A 12,086-nucleotide genomic window follows, 5' to 3' on the forward strand; every position below is an offset into this window, starting at 1 on the left:
ACAGCAGAAACGTCTCTATGCATGTGTCAGATTAATTATTAACATTTATTACAATTCCCATTTAACCGATTCATCCTAATAGATTGTATTTATGAATGACGCAGTAATAAAACTAAAATGTTAGAATTTTCTAACATAAAAATCAAGATAAAAAAAACATTCAGATTAGTTCAGAGGGAATATTTAGACTTTTTGTCACTGGTTTTCATCTCTTCATCACATTTTATTTTGAGCTGATCCCTGAGTTCCATCTGACTGAGCAAATGGTAGTTCTGCACATGCTCAGTAGAGGGACAGTAAGAACAATGCTGTCCTCCAGAGTGCCGTGACTCCCAGTCCAGATTCTGCTGGTAGTTTAAGATTTGACCGAACAAACAAACTTTGTTGTCTATCCTTCAGCTCTTCTTTCAAGTGAAGAAATTAAATCCGACCCACTCTGTGAAACTGAGGTCATATCACCGCGGTGCATTAGGGGGCAGTAGTGAGTCTTCAGTTTGTCTTTATGTTCCTCCTGAAGAAGAACTCCAGCTTCTGTTGTTCACTGACAGTTTCCTCTCTCATGTACTGAACCTGTGTGTGAACTCCAGACACACACACTGAAAATGTCTTTTCTCATTTTTTCCTTCCTTCTTCATCATTAAAACCTGAAAGCTGGAGGACTGTGATGAGGAGAGAAAACAAACCTGTCTCCTCATGATCCACTGACAAGCATAAGAACACAAATGTTTTATTTGATGCCAGTGTGTGAAAAAAATTCTGACGTTTCTTTATTTGCTGCACTGAGAACTTTTTCCAGAGATTTAAGTTGTTTTTTTTTTTTCATTATGATCAATATGTGAGTGTTTTTTTTCCCCAGGTGTTTTGATACTGTTGTGTACTTATGAATGTGTGTTGAATTAAAGCTGAGGGTGTGACCAGGTTGATGCTTCATGTGATGAATGAGTCAACATGACTCATATGTAGATTATTAACCTGAAGGTTAGTTTGTTAGTTTGGACTCATTTAAAGTCACCGTTCCACATTTATTTTTCCAGTGAAAATGGACAGACTGCGACCATCAACTGTCCGTCTAAGTCCAGGAGAGTGTGGACTGGGAGTCGTGACACTCTGGAGGAGAACATTCTTATTGTCCATTGTTCATATCATGATCAGAATGACTTGTCAAATGTAGAAATGATCTTGAATGTTGCCACATTTCTACATCTAAGTAGTAATTCTGAGTCATAGTTTCTCCTGGTTCTGACCCACCAGAGAGTCGAACGTTCGAACCCCCTGATACACAAGGTTCACTTTATCAACCAACAGTGTGATTTACATGGCCAAGAGGAGGCGCTTGATGTTTAAACGTCCCTCTCGTTGTAATTTGGGACATGAATTAAAGGGACTGTATCATGCAAAATTCACTTTTTGTATGTTTTAACCTTGTTATATAGTTATGCACTCACCAAAAACACTCCCAAAGCGTTTTTTTTCCTTCGTGCCTGCGTGTTTGAGCTTTCCTGGTGTTTGTGCTGCTCAGAGAGGCAGCCCCTCCCGCACCCGTGAAAACTCTGTTTCCCATGTTCACGTCATACGGTGAAGATGGCTCCCCTGAGCCCCCCTCCCGCAGGCCCTCAGTAATCAGCGTTGCCGCTTTTTTCTAACTCTGATTACGGAGATAAACTTTAACCATCGTCTGAAAGCAACAGTCAAGCAAGAGCAAGAGTCTGAAGGGTCTGAAGGGTCTGAAGGGTCTGCGCTTGGTGAGTTTCTAACAGGAAAAGATGTTTTCGCGTGTCTTTGTGTGTAGAGAAGCTAGAGCTAAAGAGCTAAAGCTAGCTAGCGTATTTGTTTTGAAGCGCTGATTGGTTGAAGTAGCTGTCAGTCAAAGTCCACAGGGGGAGAGGCGGGATTTTCAGTGAACCAGAGCGTTTTCTCTTCCGGGTTTCAGAATTAGCCCCAGAAAATCTTGTATTTCACACAAAATGACTTTTCCTTAGCGTCAAAAATAAACTATTACCATGTTAATGCCATTTCTAGGGTTTGGACTACCTAAAAAAGCATGATACAGCCCCTTTTATGTTCATTTTGGTTGTTTGAGTGTTTGGACTTGTTGATTCAGATACCAGGTTCACTGATGTTCAGAGAACTGCAGACAGTCAACATGCTATAAAGCAAGCAAATCAGAAATCTGTGCAGAAAGCAGTGCCTCCACTGAGATTCTTGATCAGTTAATGACGCCCACAGTTTATTTATTCCTGTGTGTTACTCATTAACTAGGAACGTCACCGAATGTTTGGAGCATCTATAAATGCATCATATCAATAGAACAGTTTCATTATCAATGAATTGTTTCAAAGTTTGACCTCCAACACAGTCAGAGGAGTTACAGCTACAGTGGAATTAACCACAGAAACTTTTCAACCTGCTGCTGATCGAAAATCCACAGCTCGTAGTGAGTATAACTTTAAAAGGTCTTTTCCACTCTTGTTCATCTTTCTCACTCTGAGACAAAATGTCTGATCAGACAGAAACAGATCTGTCCTGTCCTGTCTGCCGTAAGATCTTCACTGATCCCGTCCTCCTGCTGTGCAGCCACAGCTTCTGTAAAGACTGTCTGCAGACCTGCTGGAGGCAGAGAGGCTCACAGCAGTGTCCAGTCTGTAGAGAAATATCTGATTTAAACGATCCACCGAGAAACTTGGTGTTAAAGAACCTGTGTGAGGCCTTCTTATTGAAGAGACAGCAGAGAGTTTCTGAACCTCTGTGCAGTCGACACTCAGAGAAACTCAGACTCTTCTGTCTGGATCATCAGGAGCTGGTTTGTTCCGTCTGCAGAGACTCAAAAACACACACCAACCACAGGATCAGACCTGTTGATGAAGCTGCAAAAGATCACAGAGAGGAACTCCAGAAATCCCTGAAACCTCTGCAGGAGAAACTGGAGGCCTTTAACAGAGCTGAAGTACAGTTTGATCAAACTGTAGATCTCATTGAAGTCCAGGCTGGAAACACAAAGAGGCAGATTAGTGCAGAGTTTCAGAAGCTTCATCAGTTTCTCAAAGAGGAGGAGGAGGCCAGGATGGCTGCTCTGAGGGAGGAAGAGGAGCAGAAGAGTCAGAGGATGAAGGAGAAGATCCAGGCTCTGAACAGAGAGAGATCAGCTCTGTCAGACACCATCAGATCCTCCCAGGAGAAGCTGAGAGCTGCAGACATCCTGTTCCTACAAAACTACAAGGCTGCAGTGGAAGAGGTGCAGCAGCGCCCCCTGCTGGAGGATCCACAGCTGCCCTCAGGAGCTCTCATCGATGTGGCCAAACATCTGGGCAACCTGAGCTTCAACATCTGGAAGAAGATGGAGGAGAAGGTCTCCTACAGTCCTGTGATTCTGGATCCCAACACGGCTCATGAGGATCTGATGGTCTGTGATGATCTGACCGCTGTGAGAGGAGGAGGGAGGCAGAAGCTTCCAGATAATCCAGAGAGGGTTAAAGGTCACAGCATCGTCCTTGGATCAGAGGGCTTCGAATCAGGATCTCACTGCTGGGATGTTGATGTGACGAATAATAACTGCTGGAGCGTCGGTGTGACGACTGACACAGACCAATTGACTACATACAGAGAAATACGTTTCAGTGGTGGAAAATACACAGCAGTCCGGGACATAGATGACAAGCAGTCACTCAGTATGTTGGAACAGATCAAATTTAAAATGTACTTTGATCGTTGGCCTACAGTGGATCTCACTTTGACCAAGAAGTTGACCAGGGTCAGAGTTCATCTGGACTGTGACAACAAGAAGCTGTCATTCTATGATCCTGACACCAACTCACACATTTACACCTTTGGTAGATTCAAAGCTTCGTTGCTCTGGTCTGTGTCACCGTGTAAATTGTTTCCTTACATTCACACCTCGGATGAACATCCAGTGAAGATCTTACCACTGAGCGTCTCGACAGAAGTGAAACAGCTCACAGTCTCTTCACCAGCTTCTTAGTTGGTTCTTCTGAACCAGGTCAGTCTGTTTCACTTTTATATTTTCAGTCCATTCAGTGTTTTCTGTCTCAGTTTTTTGTTGAAGCTCCTCTGCTGATCCCAAACAGCTCCTCCTGCCTCGCTGTGTCTCGACCCTCGATGACCTCTGTGACCTTCCAGCAGTCCTGAGCTCCACCTCGCTGAGCATCAGAACCTCGCTGGCTGACAGAGGACAGACGCTGGTTGAAGATCCATCCCACAGCAGAGTGTGAGCAGGCGGAGAAAATGTCCTCACTTTACGTCTCATATCTGCCAAACTGGACATTCTGAGTTTGAGGACAAAGAGAAAGGTTGTAGAAAAGACAAGATTTGGGTTTTAAGGCTGGAAACAAAGTTTGTTGCTGTAAAATGTGGAAATATTGATGTTCAGAGAAAATCTGCAGGTTTTTTTTAATTCACTCCTTTTAATAGAATCGAAATAGATCATGATTGACATTATTTCTGGACTCTTCAGCTCACTGTTTTACATTTTTCTGGGGCTACAGTGAAGTCATTCAGTAGAGTTAAGGTTTCTCTTGTAATTTTTTGCATGGGAGCTTTTGAGGTGTTTGAGGGGTTTATACAGTGGACAAAGATTAAACATGAGGTGAGACAGAGCGAAGAGCAACACTGAAGATTTGAGTTCAAACACTGTTTAAATTAATTTTTGGAAATATTTAAAAATATTAAATATCTGTATATTTATAAAGTCAAATGTTTGAAACGTGAACAGATGACGATAGTTTTAGTTTCACTTTTTTGTCTTATTTGTTGTTTTAAGTGTGTGTGTGTGTGTGTGTGTGTACACAAAATCAATCAGTAAAGTTAAAAATGAAACCTTGAAGAAACAGAAACATTTTATTATTTAAGTAAATTAGTAAAATCAGTATTTTCACTTCAAAGTCTGTTTTCCTTCTTCAGAATCTGTACTTCTATGAAAGATTATGAATAATTTCATTTTTCTTAATGTATATCCAGCAGAGTTAAACACACACACACACACACACACACACACACACACACAGAATAATTAAACATACTAGAATTTGTTTTGCATTTGATCAAATACCTGCCTGTTATGTTCAGTCTGTGTTTTTTGTGTCTTGCCAAACGTCATCATTTCCTGCAGAGCAAATCTTCCCACAGGTACAAATAAAGGAACCTTTGACCTTGACGCTCCCAGTCCTTATCAGCTTGTTATAGATGCTTCCTATCACTAAAGTACTTGTACTGTCAGGTCAATCAATAACGTTTACACAGAGTGATTTTCCCTGTGATAGAGTGAAAACTTTTAGGGGCTTTTTGTTTTATGGCACTCCTGTTGAATTGTTGAAAAATGACTTTGTCCTATTTGTTCAATATATTTAATGAGTCATTGAACCAGCATTATTAAACTCTGAGATGGGCCATGTTCCATCTCTGCCTGATTTTCTCTGAGACGGTGAGTTAATTGAGTCCTTTCCTGTATGTACTTTACACCAACGACTGCCGCAGCATCTCACCCACCACAACAAACCTAACATACTCAGACGACACAGCCATCCTTGCACTTTTCTCTGATAATCAGTCTACTTTGGACTACCACAACTCAGTCACCCACTTCACCAAGCTATGCACACACAGCTATCTGGAGATTAATGTCAACAAAAGTAAGGAACTACGGTTGAACCCCCCCTCACCCCAGGATCCCATTATCATAAACACCCAAACAGTTGACTCAGTTGACACCTTCAAATATCTAGGAATAACTCTGGACAAAATACTCACACATTACTCCGGTCCTTCAAGCTCTCCACTGGCTTCCGGTGCGGTTCCGAGTCCAGTACAAGATTCTGGTGTTTGTGTTTATGGCTACTAATGGGTATGCCCCCCCTTACATCTCAGAGCTGTTGCAAATTTATCAACCTGCCAGGACTCTACGCTCGTCAAGCCACACCTCCTTGGTTGTCCCCAGGGCGAGATATAGAAAGTTTGGTGACCGCTCTTTTGCTGTTCTTGGCCCGAAGCTCTGGAACTCTCTTCCTCTGGATTTAAAGTCTATCACTGCACTTAATGTTTTTAAATGTCATCTGAAAACGCACCTTTTTCATTTAGCGTTTGATGTTTAGCCCCCTTTTAGTACTTTGTGTCTTAAAGTGTTTTTACTTATTTATTTTGTTTTACTCTGTTAAGCGCCTTGTGCTCCGTTTGGCAGTTGGAAGGCGCTTTAGAAATAAAATTTGATTGATTGATTGATTGATTGGACAATAAACTGACCTTTGATCAGCACACCACGGACATTCAAAAAACAAGTCAACAAAGACTGTCAGCCATCCGCAAACTGAAAGGATTACAAGTAGCACCCCTCCTCCTGTTGTTATTCTACAAAAGTATCATCCAACCCATCCTCCTGTACTGCTCCAGATGTGTCTACACCATGCTCTCTGTCACTAACCGGGCCAAATTTACACGCATCACAAACACAGCTGCTAAAATCATGGGCCTCCCCACACCCAACCTCACAGAGCTAAATAACAGATCCATCACCCGAATGGCAAACACAATAGTCCAGGACATGACACACCCATTACACCACTACTTCATCCTCCTACCCTCAGGGCGCAGGTACAGAACACTAAAATTCGGGAGGGCTCGCCTTGGGAAAAGCCTGATTCCTGCAGCTATATCCGCCCTAAACACCCGGCCCCACTGACAGGCTGACCAGTTCGTTAACTGTTGTCTGTTGTCATCAATGTCCCCATACTGTTATGTCTGCCCCCACTTGCTCTTGTCTGTGATGTATAATGTGTGTTGTTGTTTTATGTCTCGGTCCGTGAAGACGGATTTCCACGGGGACGAAAAAATGAATCTGAAAATCTGAATCTAATATGTCAATAAGAGGTTCACATTTAAGGAAGTCGCCTTTTACAAAACATGACAAACCTGAATATCCTCACTTCACCGTGTGCTTTACTGCTTAAGTTGACCAGGGTCATATTTTCAGTTCATTCAGTGTTTTCCATCACAGTTTCTTGTTGAAGCTCCTCTGCTGATCCCAAACAGCTCCTCCTGCCTCGCTGTGTCTCGACCCTCGATGACCTCTGTGACCTTCCAGCAGTCCTGAGCTCCACCTCGCTGAGCATCAGAACCTCGCTGGCTGACAGTGGACAGACGCTGGTTGAAGATCCATCCCACAGCAGAGTGTGAGCAGGCGGAGAAAATGTCCTCACTTTACGTCTCATATCTGCCAGACTGGACATTCTGAGTTTGAGGACAGAGAGAAAGGTTGTAGAAAAGACAAGATTTGGGTTTTAAGGCCAGAAACAAAGTTTGTTGCTGTAAAATGTGGAAATATTGATGTTCAGAGAAAATCTGCAGGTATTTTTTTCTTGTATTCCTTTTAATAGAATCGAAATACTTCTTGATAAACAAGTGATTGTTCTTTCCTTAATTTATTTTCAGACTCTTCAGCTCACTGTTTTACATTTTTCTGGGGCGACAGTGAAGTCATTCTGTAGAGTTAAGGTTTCTCTTAAAAGACAAACTTGTAATATTTTCCATGGGAGCTTTTGAGGTGTTTGAGGGGTTTATACAGTGGACAAAGAATAAACATGAGGTGAGACAAAGCGAAGAGCAACACTGAAGATTTAAGTTCAAACACCGTTTAGATTGATTTGATGAAATATTTTTAAATAATAAATATATGTATGTTTAAAGAGTCAAATTTCTGAGATGTGAATAGATTAGTTTTACTTTCACTTTTTGTTTGATTTTTTTTTGTTTTGGGTTTAACTCTGCTGGCTGGACATACATTAAAATAAAATTACTCACAGTCGCTGCTCTAGTAGAAGTACAGATTCTGAAGAAGGAAAACAGACTTTGAAGAGAAAATACTGATTTTACTACCTAAAGGTGCATTAAGGAGTTTTTCAACTTTAAAAATACTTATTTTCCACCATAAATATGTTACACATTTTTAATGATGTGTACAATGTGCCCTGACAGATTCATTACAATTACCTCTAACAGCGCTAAATTGTCACTTGAAAGTTGCAGTGCCGGTCCGGCACCAGCATTTTTTTGGGAGAATTTGAGAGAAATAACGTAATGCACGCTGCCACTGACCTGATTTCCTTAAGTTTCGTTTTGTCCGCCATTACTCCGCCAGATGCTTAGTGAGCAACAACTGAGCAGGAGCTTCCAGAAAGTAAGAAAAGACTGGCTTCTAGCTCTGCCACAACTCCACACAGACTCCGCCAGGTGAAAGAAACTTAAATCTTACTTGAGCGCTACTAAAAGAGCGAGGAAGGAGTTCCCCTCTTCCGTGCACATGAGCCACAGGCACGAGTATTTCACTAAGCTGCATTATGCCCAAGGCCTGCAGGGGGCGCTGTTTTGCATAAAACGTGCAAACTCCTTAATGCACCTTTAAAGCAACACTAACACAAACAAAACTTTCAGCTTTTGTTGATTTTGGCGGCGCCAGTGGACAAAAGCGGTAGTGTTTTGCCTGAAGGCATACTACAGTTCCCATGAGGACTAGCGTGTGACGTCATAAAATGCTGCTCCCAGTGGCGTGCTGTCGAACTGAACTCACCTTCATTTGTTTCCAGCGGCTGTGTGAAGGACGGATAGCGACGAGGTCATGAATCTAATGGTGGCTAAACGATGTTATATCATGATGTGACGCATGCCGTAAAGCAGTCCGCACATGTGGAGTTTTTTAGTGTGCAGGGTTCCTACCACCCTCCTCACAACTGCGTATGAGTACTGAGTATTTATAACTATATTTATACAGTGTTATAATGTACTTATAATGTGTTATACAGGGGTGCTTCAAGTAAAGTGTTACCGGTCACGGTATCTGCAGATCATCTGTGTTTTGTGCTTCGTGTGGTAGTGTCAAAATCCACAACGAAATACTACTTTCCAAGGACTTGCTAGGAAGAAAATGGAGCATTTTGCTTCCAGAGATTTGGTTGCTAAAACCTCTTCCATACTGATCTTGTTCACATGTCGCATCGTCGTGGACTGTGTCAGGTTGATTTTTGGATTAAAGCGAGGGTTGGCGATTTGAATGAGATACATTTTTTTAAATACTGGTTAAAATGATCTTTATGACCCGATGGGAAGCAATTCATGGCGTGTTCTTAAAGTAGTTTGGAAAATATCCGCTGTCTACAGCAGGAGTAAAACGGGAAAAACAGCAACCAATCGTCTTGACGGGACACCTTTTTTTAAACCAATCAAATCCCTTCGCCGTTCGACCTGCGCCCTGCGCGTACATGTGAATGGCGTGCACTGACCCTGGTTCAGTGCGCGCGTAGAAGGACGGAGCGTCGTTGCAGAATGGCGGAGTAGAATGTTTGGGGCTTTACTTACCGGTGAGTGCGCCATAACTTGGCTTAGTGCAAATAAAGAAAAACTAAGAAACGAAGCGCTGAGGACAGGTTACACCAGGGACGCACTGGACGCGGAAGCGCCGCGCGCATCGCGCACGGCACGCGGAACGTCTCTGCGTCTCGGCTCCCAACGGAGCTCCTCCAATGGGGTGGGAGCTGGGCGGAGCCTTGGGGAGATGCTACATTCCTGCTACATGCTAGTTTTCCAAGATCGCCAACCCTAGCTTTAAATTCCATGCGGATTGTCCGGCATGGCTGTGTATGCATGCCTAAAACAGTATAAAAAACCAGTTGAATCATTTCCATCAGGCGGCTGGCCAGTAGAGGGCGCCAGGGCGCTGCCCCAGCACTCATCTCTCACCACTCACCTCATTATCTTGATTAAACAGGTACAAAAAAAAAGTAAAAATGAAATAATAAATTACAAATATTATTGAGTGGATGCTTATCTGCTTTTCTATGAGCATAATGAAAAATATATAGGGAATGATGATGAATTAGGCTGTTTCATTCATCCATTCATCATTCGTGACGTATATCCGGTTTCCGCTCTGGGGCGCAAATATCTTCTACCATAGACTCTCGTAGAAAGTTGGACATGCACAGTAGCTCCTCTTCAATACAAGAAATAGGGCGATGTTGGGGCGCACATTTCACGCGTCCACAGCAGAATACAAAAAGGTTATTTATGTACCACCACCACCCTCCCGCCATGGGAGGCGCTGACATGTAGCCGACACACAGATCAAGGCACGGAAGTTGGAGATGCAGATTCCCAAACTCAATGACGTATATGTACTATATACATCATTACTGATGTACTGCAATGATCCAACTACTCTCTGTGAAGAACACAGAGGCAGTGTATCTCAGCTGGCCAGGAAACACTGCACACTGGGTCCAAGTGATCTTCAGAGTAGCTACAGAGGTAAGCTAAAGAGTGTAAATAGTGTACACACAGTGTTTTTAATACTGCTATATTGTGAAACACACATCTTAATATAGGCCCTTTACAGAGGCGCTGTGTTAGTTTGCATTATTGACACAAAATTAACACATTTAAATCATAAAATAAATAGTTTATCATTGAGAAATTTGTTTCTCTCAAGGAAAGAAGGGCAAAATTTATGCACAAAAAGTAGCAATACAAAAGTATTGTTTCTTTTTGCACTTGTAATTTATGTAAATACAATGATTTAATTATTAGTACATGTTTGCTTGCATTTTGTTTGTGGTTGTTTAGGGTTGTTCTGTGGCCATAAATTAGGTTTGTTTGAAAGAAATTCTGTGGCTACAATTTTCCTTCCAACTTTGCATCTACCTCAAAATTAATTTTAAATTAAAAAAAGTCTTAATTTTGTTCAAATCGACAGAACCCCTGTTTTTGGCATATGCCTGTTTTGGAGTTATTGCCCTCCCTGGAGAAAACTGCACCAGCCGCCACTGATTTCTACCTGTGGTTTTGAGGAGGACGTACCTGGACTGACGCACCATGGATATAATGAACCTGGAAGGCGTAATTTCACACCATAAAAGAACCAATACTGTTACCTCATATCTAACCTCCATAGACTTTTATGCACTCCTGCTTCACCGACAACTTCCACCACATGGCAGCACGTAGGCACCAGAGATATATACAATATAAACTGAGGCACGTCAGCACGGGATCTATGTGTCTTATTTCTATGCTCGTCATACACATGCTGTTATGCCTGTTCTGGAGTAATGTGAAGTTGGGTAGTTTGGACTTCCGTGTTGAAAACAGGCATGTGGAATTACTAAGAATTCATAATATACAAGTACTCAATAGTGTGTAACACCCCAGCTCTCCTGATTAGTAGGGATCCTGTTTAGATATTACCGTTGGCTTGGAGGATCCACATATCGACAGCTGGAGTGGTCAGGGTCACTTTAATGAAATAAATATAATTCTCTATATAATTAAATGACTGGACCCAGACATCTAACTTTGGTTTTCTCAAAAAATAATCAAGAAATATATTTAAAGAAAAAATATAAACTCGCCATACAAATTAATGATTTTTGAGAACAGAACTCAGAGTTCAACAGCGCTTTGCAAGAAAATTGTAACTACCCAATCAACAAAACAGTCCAACACCCTCTCAGGGATGAATAAACTCAAATTCCACAAGGTCAACTTAAAGACGACACTTCTTTAGAGTCACCGATCTCTGACACGTGGGCCCACACACACACACACACACACACACACTCTCACAAAACAAAAAAAAGTTGCAGGCCTGTTCTTCTTCTACTTTACAAGTTCACAGCGCTCATCCACACATCAGACGGTTCAATGGATGGATGCTGAAATGGATGATGCAGAAATCCGGGGACAAACGCAGGTAAATCCCCCCAGGTGGCGGAGGACGATCTCCTGGAGGAGTCCGAGTCCACGGCTGGCAGAGTGTGAGGCGTTCAGGCGCAGTCCTCAGCTGCCTCGTGGAAACGGCGGTTTCCAGAGTCCGTGCTCCTCGGCCGTCACCAGCAACCAACAGTCCACCAGCAGCAAACTTCTGCTGCTCACTCTCAGTGTGACTGTCCACGATCTGTCTGCACCAGACTTCTGTTTTGCCGTTAATTGGACTCCTCAAGTCTCTCCTGTCGCCATTCTGCCGCTCCTCCGGTGTCAGTCTTCACCCCGCCCCTCCCTTCCACATTCATGTAATAATAATGATAATAATGAAT

The 12,086-nt window shown here is 42.4% G+C and overlaps 1 protein-coding gene across 1 annotated transcript; it reads left to right on the forward strand.

Moving 5' to 3' along the window:
• The first annotated feature begins 2,494 nt into the window (after positions 1–2,494).
• LOC115388501 (zinc-binding protein A33-like) lies at positions 2,495–4,226 on the forward strand. Its single transcript, XM_030091663.1, has 3 exons — positions 2,495–3,617; positions 3,717–3,827; positions 4,135–4,226. The coding sequence occupies exons 1-3, from the start codon at positions 2,495–2,497 to the stop codon at positions 4,224–4,226; spliced, it is 1,326 nt and encodes a 441-aa protein (XP_029947523.1).
• The last annotated feature ends 7,860 nt before the right edge of the window (positions 4,227–12,086 follow it).

Source organism: Salarias fasciatus, chromosome 5 (assembly GCF_902148845.1).
Source record: "Salarias fasciatus chromosome 5, fSalaFa1.1, whole genome shotgun sequence".
NCBI lineage: Eukaryota > Metazoa > Chordata > Actinopteri > Blenniiformes > Blenniidae > Salarias > Salarias fasciatus.